Source organism: Euleptes europaea, chromosome 18 (genome assembly GCF_029931775.1).
Source record: "Euleptes europaea isolate rEulEur1 chromosome 18, rEulEur1.hap1, whole genome shotgun sequence".
Classification (NCBI taxonomy): domain Eukaryota; kingdom Metazoa; phylum Chordata; class Lepidosauria; order Squamata; family Sphaerodactylidae; genus Euleptes; species Euleptes europaea.
This window is the reverse complement of record NC_079329.1, coordinates 5478749-5498686: the sequence shown is the minus strand read 5'-3', so window position 1 is coordinate 5498686 and position 19938 is coordinate 5478749. Positions and strand designations below refer to the sequence as shown.

The 19938-nt window shown below is 43.9% G+C and overlaps 2 protein-coding genes across 2 annotated transcripts; both read right to left on the bottom strand.

Moving 5' to 3' along the window:
- Nucleotides 1–11954: 11954 nt before the first annotated feature.
- On the bottom strand, nucleotides 11955–12890 carry LOC130490220 (olfactory receptor 6X1-like). Its single transcript, XM_056864045.1, has one exon. It carries the CDS (start codon nucleotides 12885–12887, stop codon nucleotides 11955–11957), a length of 933 nt encoding a protein of 310 aa, XP_056720023.1. The 5' UTR covers nucleotides 12888–12890.
- A 4926-nt stretch (nucleotides 12891–17816) lies between these two features.
- On the bottom strand, nucleotides 17817–18740 carry LOC130490219 (olfactory receptor 6X1-like). Its single transcript, XM_056864044.1, has one exon. The coding sequence runs from the start codon at nucleotides 18732–18734 to the stop codon at nucleotides 17817–17819; it is 918 nt and encodes a 305-aa protein (XP_056720022.1). The 5' UTR covers nucleotides 18735–18740.
- Nucleotides 18741–19938: the final 1198 nt, after the last annotated feature.

Below are 19938 nucleotides of genomic sequence, written 5' to 3'. Positions count from 1 at the left end.
AATATTTTTAAATGAATTGATGTGCATTTACAGCAACCAAGTGAAAATTATAGTTCGAACTCACAGTTTCTAAATTCAAATTGTTCTCCTTTGGTGTCTGATTTAATGGTGGCATCATGTCTTTAACTTCATTGTTTTCCATGACCCAAAGATCTTTCCCCATATTAACTATATGGTCAATGAGAGATTGCCATCTTGCTTCAGGGTCACTAATTTCCAGGTCACAGAATGGGGTTCGTTCATGTGAGATTAAATACTGGGTCATTTGTGACTACAGTTATTCTGTTATTATGATGTACTGTATTTTAATTGGAATGTTGTTGCTGTTGTTGTTTTGGATGTGAGCCGTCCTGAACCAGACCTTGGTTAGGAAAGGGCAGAATAAAATCTAATCAATATTGTTTTAAAATTGATAAAAATTCTAATTGTGAATGTGGAAGGATATGTGGCACATGGTTCTGCTTCGAACGCTTCCCATCCACAGTTCTAATACTGCTCTTTTTCTTTTTAGAACCAGGTTCTGGATCAATCACTTTGACTCAGCCTGCAAAGGTTATAGCTTTGCCTGGAAGCTCTGTGACTCTGGACTGTGTGGTAACGGGATACAACATCAATGATCACCACATCCACTGGATCCGGGAAGCCAAGCAGAAAGGCCTGGTTTTCATAGCAGCCTTCAAGACTGGAGACACCACGTACATTGCCAACGAATTTAAGGGCCGTGTGACCCCCTCCACGAGTGGTTCCACGGCCAAGCTGAAAATAGACTCTCTGAGAGCTGAAGATACTTCCATGTACTACTGTGCTAGAGGGGGGCACATTGACACAAGATGGGCTCTTCTCCATACAATATCCTCCAGGGGACCAGGAACATCTCAGCCACTGTACTTCACTGATTTTTTCCTTCTTCTTCCTTTCAGTTCTTTCAGTTCCTGATTTGAAGATAGTTTAGATGAGAGCAGCTGGGGCAGCCCTGGGCTTTTGCAAGTCACACAAGCCACCCCTATGATCTTTGGAGAAAATCTAGGATGCACCTGTGATTTTTTTTGGGGGGGAGGCTATAATCATTGACAGACAACACAACTGAAAATGTCCTTCTCTGTCGTGCAAAGCTCCAAGAGAACCTGGTCCATATCTTTGTCATCTCATACCGTCAGAGATATTCAACAGTGATGCATAACAGTCAAAATCTGTGGTCTGAATGAGTCCCCCTGTGAAGGGGCTTAGCATCAGTGGTTCTAGAGTTGTGATTGATCAGTAGAGAAACACTCTGAATGCAGGGGAAAGTGGAAAAAGTAAAAACACTAAGTACAGCGTCAGGTTAGGCTTCTTCTATGGAGTCCGGTTCATGCATTTGCTCTGCCCTACTGTTATTTCTCATGAAGGATCAGCTGCCTTTGCAAAGAATTTTTTTTTTAAATGTGCATTGGAAAAAATAATAATGAGAGAAAGGTAACAAAGAAGGAGGATCACATTGTGGTGATGGCTGCCAACTTGGAAGGCTTTAAGAGGGGAGTGGACATGTTCATGGCCACTAGTAAAAATTGATACTATTCATGATGCAGACCTGTTCTCTCAGGGATCAGAGGAGCATGCCTATTATATCAGGTGCTGTGGAACACAGGCAGGACAATGCTGCTGCAGTCGTCTTGTTTGTGGGCTTCCTAGAGGCACCTGTTGGCCACTGTGTGAACAGACTGCTGGACTCGACAAGCCTTGGTCTGATCCAGCATGGTTTTTCTTATGTTTTTATGACTGCTCATCGTGTGGTGGCAGGAAAGATCTATGCATCCCAGAAGAAGAAGCAATTTTCTTCCCCAGTCACTCTGTGAAAACCACAGGAAATTTCATTATTGCACTGCTGGCTGAAATTAAACTTCTATTGTTGCAGCTGTGGTCTTGACGCTGATAAACAAGAAGTGGTTTTCTGTTATTTTTATGGGGATGGGCATGTCACTTGTGTGCTATGCTGCAGGTGGTGCTGTGGTACCATGGCAAGCACACTGAGGGCACTTTCACACCTACTGCATAGTGCACTTTCAATGCACTTTAATGATGGTTTGTGAGTGGACTTTGCCATTTCACACAGTAAAGTTCAACTGCAAAGTGGATTGAAAGTCCATTATTCGACATTTTAAAAGGTAGATTTGGGTTTCAGATCTCCTGAACTGAATACCTCCAGACCCCCTTTGTTGAAGTTCAGTTCATATTGTACTGAGACTGTGTGTATGTAAAGTGCCCTCTAGCCACAGATTACTTATGGCGACCCTGTAGGGTTTTCTAGGTTAACAGAGGTGGTTGCCACTGCCTGCCTCTTCATAGTGACCGTGGTAATCCTTGGTGGCCTCCTATCTGTACTGAGTTCTAACAAGATCAGGCTAGCCTGGGCCATTCAGGTCAGGGCACTGAGAATGTAGGGTCCCAGGAAGCTGTCTTATACTGAATCAGACTCTTGGCCCACCAGTTTAGTATTGTCTGCTCATACTGGCAGCAGCTCTCCAGGGTCTCAGGCTGAGATCTTTCACATCACCTATAACCTGATCCTTTTTAGCTGGCTTCACTTCAGAAAGGATGTGGACAGAATGGAGCAGGAACACAGGAGAGCAACATGGCTGATCAGGGGCCTGGAGACCAAATCGCATGAGGAAAGGCTGAGGGATTTGGGATTGTTTAATCTGGAGAAGAGGGGGTTGAGGGGGGACATGATGCATTTGAAGGGCTGTCACTTAGAGGAGGTCAGGGGGCTGTTCCTGTTGGTAGAAGAGGATAGGACTCACAAGAATGGGTTAAATTATGAGTGGAAAGGTACCGGCTGGATATTAGGGGAAAATGTTTACAGTATGAACCCCTCCTCCCCTTGGTGCAATTCCCAACCAAAAATATGCTCCTCCTGATCTTTAAAATGACATTCCTGCATCTGTTGTATGACTGTAAGGCCGGGATGGGGAACCTCAGGCCTGGGGGCTGTATGCGTCCCCCAAGGACATTTTTGTGGCCCTCGGGAGCTCCGGGGCCCCGCCGCGGAGGCTTGGCATAGGGCGGTCCTCCCTGAGGGTGTTCCTGGGGCCATGGCTTGCAGGGGTGCTGTGGTGCCCTTTGGACCTCCTCTCACCGACTGATGGCTGTTGGCCGGAGAGAGGAGGGAGAGGGACGCTTCCCCCAAGGTTGCCCCCTATAGCTGCAGCGTGCAGGAACGCAGGGGCACACTGTAAGCCCCTCTTGCTGTCTGTCGGCTGTTGAGCAGCGAGGGGGGGAAGAGGCCCGGTGGCAGAGCATGCACGCAGGAGCCGATCGGGCTTCAGGGGGCCTTTTGTGGACTCTGGGGCGGAGAGGGCATGGAGCCTGGGTCCAGGTCGCTTGGGGCCGGCGGGTGTGTGTGTGTGTGTGGGGGAAGGCTTTTCTCTCCCCCTCTCTTTCTGTCTCTTTCTTTGTCTGTCTCCCTCCGTCCTTTTCTTTCTCCCCCTCTTTCCATTTCTTTCTCCCTCTCTCCCTTTTCCTCTTTCTCTGTTTTCCTTCCTTCCTTCCTTGCCAATCGACCACGGGCTGCGCCTCCCTGGCGCCTTGTTTGCTCAGGCCCACCGCTGGCTGCCTGCCTGCCTGGGAGGGGGGGAGGACCGGGGGAGCCCTCCAGGCCTTCTCTGTGTGGCCTCCCCTGGGGTTGCCAACCTCCAGGTGGTGGCCAGAGACCTGGCAACCCTAGCCTCTCCCCCCCCACGGGGAGATCTACACCTGGTATGGCCCCCGAATGATGTTATAAATGTGCAAATTGCCCTTGGCAGGAAAAATGTTTCCCACCCCTGCTGTAAGGAAAGCAAGTTCAGGGGAGCCTAGGCCCAACAAACCCAAAAATGTGATGTGTATTTTGACCTTGAGTCAAATTATCTATCTATCTATCTATCTATCTATCTATCTATCTATCTATCTATCTATCTATCTATCTATCTATCTATCTATCTGTCTGTCTGTCTGTCTGTCTGTCTGTCTGTCTGTCTGTCTGTCTGTCTGTCTGTCTGTCTGTCTGTCTGTCTATCTATCTATCTATTAAATTTATAACCCCCCTCCCCCCGCCCAAGACCAGGCTCAGGGCGGGAAACATCACACATATAATATTAACAGTAAAAGTAATAATTCTAAAATTAAGCAATAAAACCCAATTAAAAACCATCAAAAATCTATCTATCTGTCTGTCTGTCTGTCTCTGCCTAACCCAGTTATGCCTCACCTTTCTCCCCAATGGTGCTGCAAAGCAGGTTGCATTATTTGTGCCTGTCCGCCATTTTATCCTCGCAACAACTCTGTAAGGTAGGTTAGGCTGAACATGTGTCTGGCCCAAGGTCACCCAGCAAGCTTCCATGGAAGAGTAGGGATTCAGACCTCATAAGAACATAAGAAAGGCCATGCTGGATCAGACCGAGGCCCATCAAGTCCAGCAGTCTGTTCACAGAGTGGCCAACCAGGGGCCTCTTAGAAGCCCACAAACAAGACAACTGCATCAGCGTTGTCCTGTCTGTGTTCCACAGCACCTAATATAACAGGCAGGGTTTTATGATCCTGGAGAGAAGAGGTCTGCATCATGACTAGTATCCATTTTTACTAGTAGCAATGGATAGCCCTATCCTCCATGAACAAATCCACTCCCCTCTTAAAGATTTCCAAGTTGGCAGCAACATCCTGGGGCAAGGAGATCCACAATTGAACTATGTGTTGTATGAAGAAATGCTTCCTTTTAACTGTTTTTAATCTCTCAGCCTCCAACTTGAGCAGATGACCCCACATTCTACTTATATGAGGGAGAAAAGCTTCTCCCTGTCCACTCTCTCCATACCATGCATAATTTTATAGACCTCTATCATGTATCCCCTTAACCGCTTTCTTTCCAAGCTAAACAGCCCTACGCGTTTTAACCTTGTTCTCCCAGTCCAGTGCTCTGACCTCAAATACTACACTGGCTCTCAGAATTATTGGTCCATCCATTCCAGGATTGTCTATGCAGTCTATCCGTGACAGTCTAAGGTTTTGGATGGAGATTTGTCCCCACTCTGCTATCACTGGCTCTTCTAGCTGGAAATATTAAAGATCTAACTTAAAAACCTTCTATATGCATTGTATGGGAAGTACTATTGGAGCCATGGTGCTATACTAGGGAGGCTTTGGATGTGGGAATGAAATGAAACCCCCATCAGGTGCTCCGTGCAGGAGAGAGCAAGGCCATTGCATCCCTTTGTTCCATGTTGCAAACACCACCAGCAACTCCCTGCCTTTAAAAAACGACATTCTGTTGTTTTTTTCTAGCAAATTTTGTAAGCGTGATTGGACAAAAGACGAAGGTAGATTCACCCTGATCAGAGACGACGGATATTAGAAACTGGACTTTTTCGAATCACAAAGAAAACCCAAGGCGTTGCTTCAATAACCCGACTGGCTGTCAGAAGTAGATGAGAAGAAACAAATGACGGGAGAAGGGGCACTACTGAAATGCAAACGAATATGCTTGTCTTGGATTATATAAGGACTTGCAGCTTATTGGCATCCTAGTCCACTGCAAATATCAAAAACAAATTCTGTTGAACCTAAGGCAAAGATCAAGTTGGTGTCATGTGGCTTTTCAATAACTTTTGCTTGGTTCTCTGGCTGTCGTTCCTAGGTGAGTAATGGCAGGCTTTGATATTGCAACATTCATTGTTTTCCATGACCCAAAGATCAAATTCTGGGTCATGTTGTGACTACAGTTATTGTGTTATTATGATGTACTGTATTTTAATTGGAATATTGTTGTTTTGGATGTGAGCCATCCTGAATCCAACCTTGGTTGGGAAAGGGCAGAATAAAATCCAATAAATAATTTTTAAAAATTGATAAAAATTCTAATTGTGAATGGGGAAGGATATGTGGCGTATGGTTCTGCTTCAAACGCTTCCCATCCAGAGTTCTAATACTGCTCTTTTTCTTTTTAGAACCAGGTTCTTCTGGATCAGTCATGTTGATTCAGTCTGCAATGGTCACAACTTTGCCTGGAAGCTCCGTGACTCTGGACTGTGTGGTAGCGGGTTACAATATCAATGATCACCACATGAGCTGGGTCCGGGAAGCCAAGCAGAAAGGCCTGGTTTTCATAGCAGCTTTCAGGACTGGACAAGCCACATACATTGCCAACGAATTTAAGGGCCGTGTGACCCCCTCCACTAGTGGCTTCACAGCCAAGCTGAAAATAGACTCTCTGAGAGCTGAAGATACTTCCATGTACTACTGTGCTAGATGGGTACACGTTGAGATAAGATGGGGTCTTCTCCGTACAATATCCTCCAGGGTATCAGAACCATCTCAGTCACTGTACTTCCCTATTTTTCTTCTTCTTCCTTTCAGTTCTTTCAGTTCCTAATTTGAACAGAGTTTAGATGAGAGCAGCTGGTGAAGCCCTGGGCTTTTGTAACTCAGCAGTGTCATGGTGTGTCTTGGTGTGTCATGGTGTCCTTGCTGTCGCTTCTCATCTATTTCAGTGGTGACAATGAGCTGTAAAGCCAAACTCTCCTGTTTATTGCGGTGCCCTGTTGGCATACAGTAGAGATATTCTGGATATTCTCTAAATAAAATAGAGAGCTCTTTTGGATAAAGATATTAACTAGTTGACTGGGAAATCGTATACCACGCTTTCTCCTTCGGTGGAAAGTGTCGTCAGGTTGCAGACAAATTATGGGTACCCTTCCGCATCCATCCACCAGCACAACACCCAAGTAGGACCGGATGAAACCCTGGGGTGGTCACAAGTTTTGATGGAGATGTCACATTTCATAAAGCAAATGAAATGGAACTAAAAGTTGCAAGACAAATAGCTTCAAGCCCAAGTCATTTGAAGATGTACAGTACATTCAAGCTAAATGGTAACTCAAAGACACTCAATTCTCCTACTGTACATGTTTTAAAGAAAGACACACATGAAGCCGCCTTATACCAAATCAGACCATCAAGGTCAGTATTGTCTACACAGACTGGCATTGGCTCTCCATGGTCTCAGCTTAAAGTCTTTCATGTCACCTTATGTTTTTTTATTGGAGATGCCAGAGATTGAACCTGGGATGCGAAGCAGATGCTCTAACACTGAGCCATGGTCCCTCTGAGGTCCTGATTTATGTTCAGATCATCCTGTCTGCGTAATATGGAAAAGGAGCTACTGTGGCAAATTTAAAACTGCAGCACAAATTATTGGATTTAATTTCATTGGATGTACAGTATGTGTTATGGGCCATCAAGTCATTTCCAACGTATGGTGACCCTGTGAATTTCTGACTTCCGAAATGTCCTATCATTTCACTGGCTCAAAGGCACAATTCTGTACCTTGTGTCAGATGATGGGCATATGGAAAGAACATGAATTGTGGCTCACAAGTTTCATATAGTATGATAGGGGTAAAGGGTTAGGGATGGAGACTATGCATTGTTCTTAGTGTCTGTTGCTGTAAGTAGGTTCCTACTATGTAATTTTTACTTTTGTTCAATGCGACATGTTAAACATTGTGCTGATCAGTTTCCAGATTTCTACAAGCCAAATCCTATTGCATTGTCTATTGGATGTTCCACTCTGGTTATCAAATTGATTTATTCTGTGTTTTCTAGTTTGAACCTGACCTGGATGGCCCAGGCTAGCCCAATCTCATCAGATCTCAGAAGCTAACTAGGGTTGGCACACATTAGTAGGGCTGTCGATTCGGTTCAGCCTGAACCGAAAAACAGCCGAATTTTCCCCGATTTGGCAGTTTTTCGGTTTGGATTGAACCGAACTAAAAAAAGGGGGAAACGGGGAGCCAAATTCAGCGAGTTTGGGGTGTTCCCGAATAAATTTGGTGAATTCGGGCCCTTTAAACAGATCTGCGCCTCCCGCCAGGAGGAGCAGATCTGTTTAAAGACCGCCCGCGCACCTTCAGGGGACTCCCCTGAACGCGTATGGTGGGGGGGGGGAGATCTGTGCCTCCCGGCTGGGAGGCACAAATCTATTTAAAGGGCCCCCCGTGCGCCTTCAGGGAAGTCCTGGGAAGAGGGGTGGGGGTCTTTAAACCCCTCTGCCCTGCCTGCGCAGACAGTGCAGAGGGGCTTGACAACCCACTGCCCCTCTTCCCAGGAGTCCCGGGAAGAGGGGTGGGGTCTTTAAACCCCTCCCCCCCCCCACGCCTTCACGGGCTTCCCTGAAGGCGCACGGGGAGGCGCACATCAATCTCTGACTTTTGCCTTCTGGGTTTCTGGGGTTTTTCTTGTTGTTATTTTGTCTCTCACAGCTCCAATAAACCTACCATTAAAATTATGGACTGGTCATTTCTTTGTCAGAGGGCAAATGGGTAAATTTAACAGGGGATCAAATACTTTTCCCCTCACTGTAATGACTACTGGGGAATTACTCAACTTTAAGGTTGACTATGAGGAAATAGAAATTGTTCAAGACTTTCTATTCCTTGGTGCCATCATCAACCAACAAGAATACTGCAACCAATCAGAAAGAGATTGAGATTGTTGGTAACACACTATGCCGTGAAGGACTGAGAAGGGCAGCCATGAAGGAGATAGAAAAGAGTCTTAAGTATATGTCACTGGCAACAAAGATCAAGTTAATTCATGCTATTGTATTCCATATTACTATGTATGGGTGTGAAATTTGGAAAATGAAGAAAGCTGACAGGAAGAAAACAGATTCCTTTGAACTGTGGTGTTGGAGGAGAGATTTATGGGTGCCATGGACCCCCAAAAAGACAAATAATTGGGTTCTAGATCAATTCAAGCCTGAACTGTCCCTAGAAGCTAAAATGACTAAACTGAGGCTATAATTGGTTCTTGTAGGTTATCCGGGCTGTGTAACCGTGGTCTTGGAATTTTCTTTCCTGACTCAGCTCAAACCCAACCCCTTTCTGACTATATATTACTCTTCCTACACACTTGACACTAAGAGACACTGTCCTTCAGTGTTAATCCTCTGAAGATGCCTGCCACAGTTGCTGGCGAAACGTCAGGAAAGAAAATTCCAAGACCACGGTTACACAACCCGGATAACCTACAAGAACCAATGAACTCTGACCGTGAAAGCCTTCGACAATATTTTGAGGCTATAATACTTGGGAGATCTCTGAGCCTCCGGGGATGAGGGCAGCTTTGACTCTTGCAAGAGTATACCCTGGAAATCTTGTGCCACTAGACTCAAGCCTTGCTCTTCTACTACAGACTGACAGGGCTACCCACCTGAAACTTTCCTTTATGGGAATGGGAGAGCCTCTTGGCTAGACAATCAGCCATTGTCTTAAGTAAAGACAATTATCTTACATACTCTGGGATGCCAAGTCAGACATATCATGGTACTGATCAGAATATGAACCCCCCCACACACACACCTCACTAAAGTTCACCAACCTTTCCATGTGATGCCAGCTTAATTCTCTCCCAAAACATGACTGAATCCACTAAGGGGAGCCAATCTCTCCAAACTCTCCTGCATAACCTTCATAGTTTCTGTTGTTTGAGGCATTTTTCTCCCAGGCTCAGCTTCATTCGCTTCTCGTGTTGGAGCTGGGCTGAGAGCAAATGGAAAAGTATGGTGAGGAAGGAAGGAGAGTTCCAAGTCCTTAATCCAAATGTCTCATTCTTAAATGTGGAGCCCCTCATTGCTTTAGACATGGCCGACGAGAGGTAACTATAAACATGGCTGGTATCATCACAGGATCCTGAGAACTTAGCTAACACATTTGCTGTTCATCAACGCAAGCCATTCATAAAAAGTAAATATCCCCATACCTTCTTAGCAGCTTTCAAATGTTTTCTGGGGTTAACACTGGCTTGCAAACTTCCTAGATCTTAATTCTCTTCTATGTCAGCCTTTTTCTTTCCATTTCCATATCTTTATTGCCATTCACTTAAGGGCTTCTCTGAGGAATTCCTCAAAAAATTTCATCACTCTCCCCATGCCAATTAAAAAACAACAACATCGAGTGTTTTGTTTTTTCCCAAGACATGGCTTAACTCTTCAAGCAGCCAACTCATATAATTCATTGTAATCTAGGAAATGTCTCCTGATACATTTGTAATCAGATCCAGGATACCTGAAATACCTGTTCATTACCTTACTTGATCATATGTAAATGCTCAGCTCAATGGGGGAAAATGTGTGCTACTATGTACCATAGTATGCTCGCTTTCATAGGGGTGTTTGTGCTGTCCATCAGTGTAGACCACACAATAATGTAATGGTGGCCTCAGACTCATTTGAGTGTTCACTCAATTTTGTGTTATGAAATGAATCTAGGGTTGCCAGGCCAAGCCTGGTAATTGGCAGGAGGTGTGTGTGTGTGTGTGTGGGGGGTGGTAGTGTCTCAGATGTAATGATGTCTAGACATTAGGAAGCATTTTCTAACAAAGCAGTTCCTCAGTGGAACAGGCTTCCTCGGGAGGCGGTGAGCTCTCCTTCCCTGGAGGTTTTAAAGAAGAGGTTAGATGGCCATCTGTCAGCAATGCTGATTCTATGACCTTAAGCAGATCATGAGAGGGAGGTCATCTTGGCCATCTTCTGGGCATGTAATAAAAGTCACTGGGTGTGTGTGGGGGGAGTAGTTGTGAATTTCCTGCATTGTGCAGGGGGTTGGACTAGATGACCCTGGTGGTCCCTTCAAGGTCTATGATTCTACATCCCTTCTGGGGAAAGACCAAAACTGATAATGGGTAGTTCTATAGTTTTACCATCATGTCTGCAACACTAATATGTTTTTATCAATGCCACCATATTGCATAGTCAAATGTTCAGGCAGCACATTTCCCCTTATAACTCTGCAACAGAAAATGGTGGCTTGCTGTGTATATTCAGCTATAGATTAAAGATGAATCGGTCCCAAATTAGGTAAAACAAACAAGCATACATACATGCATACATATACAAACATGCGTAAATAAATAAATACACAGTCCTTAGGTAATGGCTGCTGTTTTCTTAAAAAAAGCAATGTTTTGGTGCAGGTACAGTTTGGGGGTAGATCTGTTCGGCAGGAATCCACAGCCATTCTGCACCAACCAAAAAGACCAGGTGATCATCTAGTGTCTGAATGACACTTTTGAAAATGGTATAACTATGACTGTCAAATATATCCGATACGAAATTTGTGACATCCCTAGAAGAAATTGCAGAACAAGTACACACGTCTTACATATTCCACAAAAACCAGTTTATGAAAATATGCACGTCATCTCATTCTTCCCACTCCCAGGGAATCTTCCATTGCTTACTCTTTAGCTGTAAATGCCACAGGCTTTCCTGAATGCGCCAGGAAAGCATTCTTGCTCTCATACCGAGACATGGAATGGCAAACCACCTCTGTTTGACTCTCGTTTTGAGAACCCTAGTAGGTCACCATAAATCGGCTATGACTCGAAAGCCTTTTCCACCAACAACCACCCTCGAGTCCTAACAAGAAAGACAGACTCTCAATAATGTAAATAAATGAAAAAAATCAACTTCTTAGTTGCCAATCTTAAAGTTGTGTAATTTCTCAATCGCAATTATTTTTGCCATCTTGATGTTTAGTTGCAATCCTGATTTGGCACAGTGATGGTACCATTATATACATGTTCAAAGTATTTTCCCAAGGTTCTGTTAAAATTGACAGATTCACACATGGTACTTCGAAGAGGCAATAACCAAGCACAACTGTTGAACTATACCATACCATGTAGAAAGGGCAGAAGCTTTAAAGTATATCAAAACTTTCAATTTGGTACTAAAAGTCTGTAATTATGGAGGCCTCTTGAATGACTTTGAATTAATGGGAGAAGTTAGTGATGTCATATAGTAAATAGCAATCTTCTGTGGGAGAACTGGAGGAAATGCTAGAAAAGCAACTGTCTTTTCAATGACATTTGAGTCTAGATGCAACATAGAGACCAACAAGAGTTTCAGGACATAATATTTTGTGAGTCAAAGCTCCTTTCATCAGTCAAATATTGAGAAACTTCCTTCTCAATATTTTCCGCACAGCTGCTTTGAAGTCTTTGTTGCGGATGGTGTAGATGAAAGGGTTTAACATGGGTATGAAACTTGTGCGCACAAGAGACACCACTTTGTTGACTCGTGTATCTCCTTGGGTTGAAGGCCTCAAGTACATAAACATATCTGCTAGATAAAAGATGATAACAACTGTAAGATGGGAGGCGCACGTTAAAAAGGCTTTGGATCGGCCATCAGCAGAGGGGATCCCCATGATTGTGGCTATAATGCATGCATAAGAAATCAGCGAAAAGCCAAATGAACCCCACATTATGGTAGCACCATATAAGAGACCGATCAACTCCATCAAAGCTGTGTCAGCACAAGCCAATCTCAAGACAGGTCCAACATCACAGAAGAAGTGGTCGATTACATTCTGCCCACAGTACGGATAGCTCCATACCACTGCTGATTGTGAAATGATGATCACAAACCCTCCAACCCAAGCCAGGAAGGCCAGGCGGAGGCATAGTTCATTGGTCATTATGGTATTATAAAACAAAGGTTTGCAAATGGCCACATAGCGGTCAAAAGACATGACCGTAAGGGTGATGAATTCAACAGCCCCCATTGAGAAGACAATGAAACCTTGTGTCATGCAACAGGCAAAGCAGATGGTCTTTTTTCCAGACAGTACATTGTCCAACATCTTGGGAACCTCAGCTGTTGTGGAACAGATCTCAGCCATGGAGAAATTAACGAGGAAGAAGTACATTGGCGTATGGAGCATGGGTTCTTTGAGGACAACTATGATGATCATGCTATGTCCTGTCAGGGATAATAGATACATCAACAGAAATATGGTGAAAAATGCTGTCTTCCTTTCATGAAGTTCAGGAAATCCCAGAAGAATGAACTCTGTGACTGATGTAACATTGGCCATCTCCTTACTTTCTTCTTTTCTGAAACCGAAGCAATAGTATATGTCAACAGAACTGCTCATGAGAGGCAGTAACAGGTGAGGGAAGAATAATTTGTTTATTTATTTAAATTCAACATTAAAGCCTCATCTAGAATAGAGGTAAAAATGTGACAATTGTGGCTGGCCTACACATAACCTTCTATAAAAATTTTCCAAATTTCCCCCCCTCCCTCCCTCCCTCCCTCTCTCTCTCTCTCTCTCTCTCTCTCTCTGTGTGTGTGTGTGTGTGTGACTAAATCTATATCTGTATCTATATCTATCTCTTTTGTGTTTCAGTGTTAACAGCTCCATGCATTCCCAGGAGCTCTTCCCATGCCAATTAAGAAAAAAAAAAAAACTAGCAATACACCTTTTTAAAAGCTGGATTAGATTTAGAAAATTAACAATTTGAGATATGCTGATAAGGGCTGTGCATATCGATAAAACCAAACCCAAAAATAAACCTGAAATTAGCCATTTCAACAATATTAAGGTTTAGTTTCAGCCAAATACCCAAACCTGGGGATCTGCTCAAAGCAGAACAGGCAATTCCTGAAAAGCCGAATAGATATAGTTCTATCCATGGTTGGGGGCCTTTTGAGGTAGGGGTTGTGTAATTGGTGCCAACTTGGTCAGACCAAAGTATTCATCATCCTTCAGTGGATTAACCTGGATGACAGAGGTCATTTTAAAAGATGGGGCTCATCCAGTCTGTTGGGAAGGATATACCCTCCAACTAAGAAGCAGCAACTTCAACAGCTGCTGATCCGGCTTCTGAAAAAGACTCCTCACCCACGCAGATGAGCAATCTCCTTCAGAAGAGCTGCCTTGGTCATGACTTCGGCTGGCTCCAATATCACCCCCCACCCCCATGAAAACCTGCTGTCAAACTGAAGGTCACCCCGAGTAGTGGCTTCATTTCCTCACACCGTAACCATCTCTTGAAATCATATTTTTGATGACTGTAATAAAGGACTGTTCACACATTTGCCACCCAAAGAAATGTTTTCTGTGCCTCATTTTTCTTGCATTTAAGCCATTTCCCTCAGTATGAATCTAATTTGCATGGACATCATGCTATGAGCCCCAGATATGAGGGCAGCCCCTGATTTTGAGGCACCAGCCTTCCTATCGGCTGTTTTCACCAGTCCTCAGCAATGCTGACTTTCTGAACCTGAAAACCAATTGATAGCTAGGCTCACAAATGCCTGGAGGATGGGAGCGACCTCTTTGCGGGCCCATAAAATTGGACCCTGTCTCCCAGACGTCACTAGACTTTGCTGTCCATCTAAGGAGAGCTGATTGCAGCTACGGTGCAAATTTGGTGTTTCTGCCTTGAAACCCCTCCCGAACCTTGAAAATAAATTCCATACAGTATAATGCACTGATTTTTTGGGGGCGGGGGGTAAACCCAGAAATAAAGCCAAAATGCCCCTTTACCAGTATGGGTATTCAGCAACAATGAAATGTTATATTGTATAACAGTGGGAATGGGAGTGCCTTTTAGCTAGACAATCAGCCATTGTCTTAAGTAAAGACAATTATCTTACATAGTCTGGGATGCCATGTCAGGCATATCTCGGTGCTGATTGGGATGTCAACCTTCCCCCCTCTCTCACTAAAGTTCACCAACCTTTCCATGCTGCACTGGCTTACTTCTCTTCAGAAAGCATGATTGAATCCACTAAGGGGAGCCGATCTCTCCACTCTCTCCTGCACGTCCTTCATGGTTTCTGTTGTTTGAGGCATTTTTTTTCTTCCATCTTCATTCTCTTCTGGTGTTGGATCTGGGCTGAGAGGAAAGGGGCAAGTATAGTGGAGGAAGAAGGAGAGTTCCATGTCCTTAATCCAAATGTCTCCCTCATTCTTAAAAGTGGAGGGTCACATTGAGTTAGACATGGCTGAGGAAATGGGATTTTAAACATAGCTGTAGCATCATAGGATCTTGAGAACTTAGCTAAAGGCATTCGTTGTTCATCAACACAAGCCATTCATAATTAAGTAAATGTCCGCATACCTTCTTAGCAGCTTTCAATTATATTCTGGATATAATGCTGGCTTGCAAAAGTCCTATATATTAATTCTCTTCTATTTCAGACTTTTTCTTTTCACTAAAAAGGTAAAGGTCCCCTGTGCAAGCACCGGGTCATTCCTGACCCATGGGGTGACGTCACATCCCAACATTTACTAGACAGACTTTGTTTACCGGGTTGTTTGCCAGTGCCTTCCCAGTCATCTTCCCTTCATTACCATATTTTTATTGCCATCCACTTAAGGGCTTCTCTGAGGAATTCCTCGAAAGATTTCATCACTCTCCCAATACCAATTAAGAAAAAAAAAAGAGCATTCAAGACATGGTTTAACTCTTCAAGCAGCCAGCTTAGAATCATAGAGTTGGAAGGGACCACCAGGGTCATCTGGTCCAACCCCCGCACACCCGCAGTGACCTCCAGTGACCCCTATCCCTTGTGTAGTTCACTGCAATCTATGTATCTTGACATGTTTGTAACCAGAGGCAGATTATACGAAATAACTGTTTATTACCTTACTTGGTCATATATAAATGCTCAGCTCTATGGGGGGGGGGGGAATGCGTGCTACTATGTACCACAGCATGCTCACTTTCATAGGGGTGTTTGTGCTGTCCATCCGAGTAGGCCACATCGTAATGTAACTGTGGCCTTAGACTCTTTTGAGATGTTTTATGTTTCCACTCAGTTTTGTGTTGTGCAATGAATCTAGGGTTGCCAGGCCAAACTTTGTAATTGGCAGGAGGGGTGGGGGGCAGCAGTGTCTTAGATGTGATGATGTCACTTCTTGGGAGAAACAGAAGTGACAGTGGGTAGCTCTATGATTTTACCATCCTGTCTGCAACACTAATGTGTTTTCCGCCAATCCCTCCAGCTCTTGGTATGGTTGTGGGCTGCAGGAGCTGGGGGGGGGCACCCCTAAATGAATCCCAGATATTAATTATGAGTTGGTATGGTAAAATATGGAAAAAAAAACATATTTACCCTGTAAAGCCATATTTACCTATTTTTTTGTCAGATTGTTGACATTTTACAGAACTGAAGCTTCCTATAACAATAAACTCATTACCAGGTTTATGTTGGCCTCTGACTTTGTATTGATAATTTCCATCAATGCCATCATATTGCATATCCCATCTACTCGAATCATCAGGCAGTACGTTTTCCCTTATAACTCAGCCACAGAAAATGGTGGCTTACTGTGTGGATTCAGCCATAAAGGATTAAAGATGAATCATACCCAACTTACATAAAACATACATACATAAATATAGAAACATACATACATACGCAAATAAATACATAGTCCTATGTTAACGGCTGCTGTTTTCTTTCCTTTCTTTAATGATACAGCTCCTGGCCAATAAGCCGTGAGCTAACCATGCTGAACTGCTGGGCAGAATTTATAAAATTATTTTATTTTATGTAATTTATTTGATCAGATACAAGTTCTTTAAATTATCATGGGTCTCTTAAATTCACATAAACCCAAAATAGCTGTTTTCTTTAAATCAGCACAGTTTTCATACAGGCACAGTTTGGGGAGTTAATTTGTTTGGCAGGCATCCACAGCCATTCTGCAACCAAAAAGAGGAGATGGTCTTCTCATGTCTGACTGACACTTTTGAACGTGGAATAATGTGTGTATAATTTGAATGGTCAAATGTGTCCGATATGAAAATTGTGGCATCCGTAGGAGAAATTACAGAACAAGTACACACGTCTTACATATCAAATCAAAACCAGTTTATTAAAATATGCACATCATCTTATTCTTCCCCCTTCCAGGGAATCTTCCATTGCTTACTATTTAGTTGTAAATGCCGCAGGCTTCAATGGCTTTCATGAATGTGTCAGGAAGGCATTCTTGCTCTCAAGTTTTTGGAAGCAGTATAAGACTGAAATTCTAAAGTGGGTCCTAGTTAGCTGGGTTGAGCTTTTCCAGCAGTTATGGGTGTTTTATTTGTTTTGAAATTGGATTAAATTGTTACAGTTTTCAAATTTCCTTCCTTCCTTCCTTCCTTCCTTCCTTCCTTCCTTCCTTCCTTCCTTCCTTCCTTCCTTCCTTCCTTCCTTCCTTCCTTCCTTCCTTCCTTTGGAAAATGTATATGTCACTTCTGGAAACCTGCATTAGATGGCTTACAATTAAAACAATTAAACCAACCCATTAAAGCACAACCATCAACAAATGGCAAACCAGGAAGTTAGGTTGTGAGAAAAGGGAAGAAGCCATAGGCAACTGGAAGGAGAGGGAAATGAGTCTCACAAGTTCTTATGGGGCCCCCATCATGTATAACTGGAACGGATTCTACTATTATAGTTTGATAGTAGAACATCCAGCCCAGCTACAGTTGTAACAAAGGGAGCTGTGCTATTGGTTCAGGAGTTCTACAGTTTGGTAGAACAGTCAGTTCCAAGTCAGTAGGCTGCTCAGGGAAGAATCATGGAATCATAGAGTGGGAAGGGACCACCAGAGCCATCAAGTCCAACCCCCTGCACAATGTAGGAAGTTCACAACTACCTGCCTTGCCCCCCACGCCCCTGGTGGCCCCTACTCTATGCCCCAAAAATGGCAAAAATAAATAAATGAAATAATAATAAAAAAACCCTCCAGGATCCCTGGCCAGTTCGGGGGGGAGGAAAATTGCTTCCTGACCCCAAAGTGGTGATTGGCATTATTCTGGGCATGTAAGAAAGGGCCATGTGAGCCAAGCACTGCCTTGAACATAGGAGAACATAGAGAATATAGGAGAGCCACAGTAATCTTCTCAGCACAGAAAAAGGGTTAGCACAATCCCCACTGCAATGTGGGTGGAAACAGAAGCGAGATGAGCTCCCCTTCTGCTTTCCTGTTGCCGCACGAACGTCTCTTAACACCACTTCACTTGGTTATAGCTTTCTTCAGAGCTGCTTTCACTTCTTTGTTCCGTATCGTATAAATGAAAGGGTTCAGCAGTGGGGTCACCACAGTGTTGAGAACCGAGACAACTTTGTTGAGGCTGAAGGAGGAGTGGGCGGTGGGTTTCGAATACATGAAGAGAACGGCTCCGTAAAAAAGGGTGACCACCGTGAGATGGGAAGCGCAAGTGGAGAAAGCTTTTTGTCGTCCCTTGCTGGAGGGGATTCTCAGGATGGTTGAGATTATATAGATATAAGAAACCACTGTGAGGAGAAAAGAACTGGGAATTATGGTGACTGTTCCAAGCAAGCCCAGGAATTCAACTAGGTTGGTGTCAGAGCAAGCCAATTTCAAAATGGGTCCTATGTCACAGTAGTAATGGTCGATGATGTTACCAGCACAAAATGGCAGCTTCAAGAGCAAAACAGTCTGGGTGAAGATAACAACAAACCCCAGTGACCAAGATCCTAAAGCCAGTAAAGAGCAGAGTTTCCTGGTCATAATGGTTGTGTAATGCAAAGGTTTGCAGATGGCAATGTATCTGTCGAAGGACATGGCAGTGAGGATCAGGAATTCAGTGATGCCAAGGAAGAAGTGAAAGAAGGATTGCACCAGGCAACAGTGAAGACAAATGGTTGTCCTGGTTGTCAGAAAGGTCTCCAACATCTTAGGGATGACAGCAGTTGTGTACCAGATCTCAAGGAATGACAGGTTGCTAAGGAAGAAATACATTGGGGTCTGGAGCTGCTGGCTGACCCTCACAATGATGATGATGAAGCTGTTTTCTGCCACTGTGAGGATGTAGATGACAAGGATGAGTATAAACAGGGACAGACGCCATCTCCGAAGAGTTGGGAATCCCAGAAGGATGAAGTTGCTCACCGATGTTTCATTGGTCATCCTCAGGACTTGAAAAAGAAGGGGAATAATAAGCCAAAGCAATGCAAAAAGCTAGGTTATGACCATAAACTTCTTTGAGAGTATGGAAACCTGATAATTTGCATGACCCTGTTCATAGGATTTCATTATGTCAGTCAGCACTATCAATCATTTCATTATGTCAATCAACACAATCCAAGAGATGCCCAAATCATGACTAGTGAATCTCCTGGTCCAACCCTCATGGTATTGTTGTCTCGAGGATTTAATGTGTTGAAGTTTCAAAATACAGGGCTGATCAGTTGGGTTTTTTAAATATTTATCAAGAGGAAGAAGAACAAGAAGAAGAAGGACAAGAACAAAAAGAGTTGCTTTTTAGACCCTGCTTTTCTGTACCATAAGGAGTCTCAAAGCAGCTTACAATCGCCTTCCCTTCCCCCTCACAACAGGCACCTTGTGAGGCAGGTGAGGTTGAGTGAGTTTTGAGAGAACTATGACTAGCCCAAGGTCACCCAGCAGGCTCCATGAGTAGGAGAGGAGAATGAAACCCAGTTCTCCACTACACCACAGTGGCTCAAATTGTCTAGCGGGATTTGTATGGGGCCGTGGAATGGTGCAGACTGATCTTGTCATGACTTAGAAGCTAAGTAGGGTTGGTGCTTGGATGAGAGATCACCCAGGAAGAGTATGAAAAGGAAGGCATTGAGAACCCACCTCTCTTCTCACTTGCCTTGAAAGATCCTTGCTGGGGTCACCATAAATCAGTTGCAACTTGAAGGCACGTAACTATGTACGTAGTTAGCCTTGAATGTCAAAATAAGGTTACATTTCATTTAATTAAACTTTGGGTTGAAAATTTAATCCTTGTTGCATGGCAAACTTCATGAACTGTTTCCAGGATCAATTGGTAGTCAATCTAGAGTGCTCTGCTATAGGTTTGGGAAAAAACACTGTTTTGATTTGAGTTTACTGGTAAAGTCTAGCATAAAATGGTTTGTGTGTGCCATCTAGTCACAGCTAACTTATGGCGACTCCGTAGGATTTTCGAGGCAAGAGACCTTCAGACAGGGTTTGCCATTGCCTACCTCCCCATGGGCTGAGAGAGTTCTGAGAGAACCATGACTGGCCCAAACTCACCCAGCAGGCTTCATGTGGAGGAGTGGGGAATCAAACCCATTTCTACAGATTAGAGTCCACCACTCTTAACCATGACACCACACTGGCT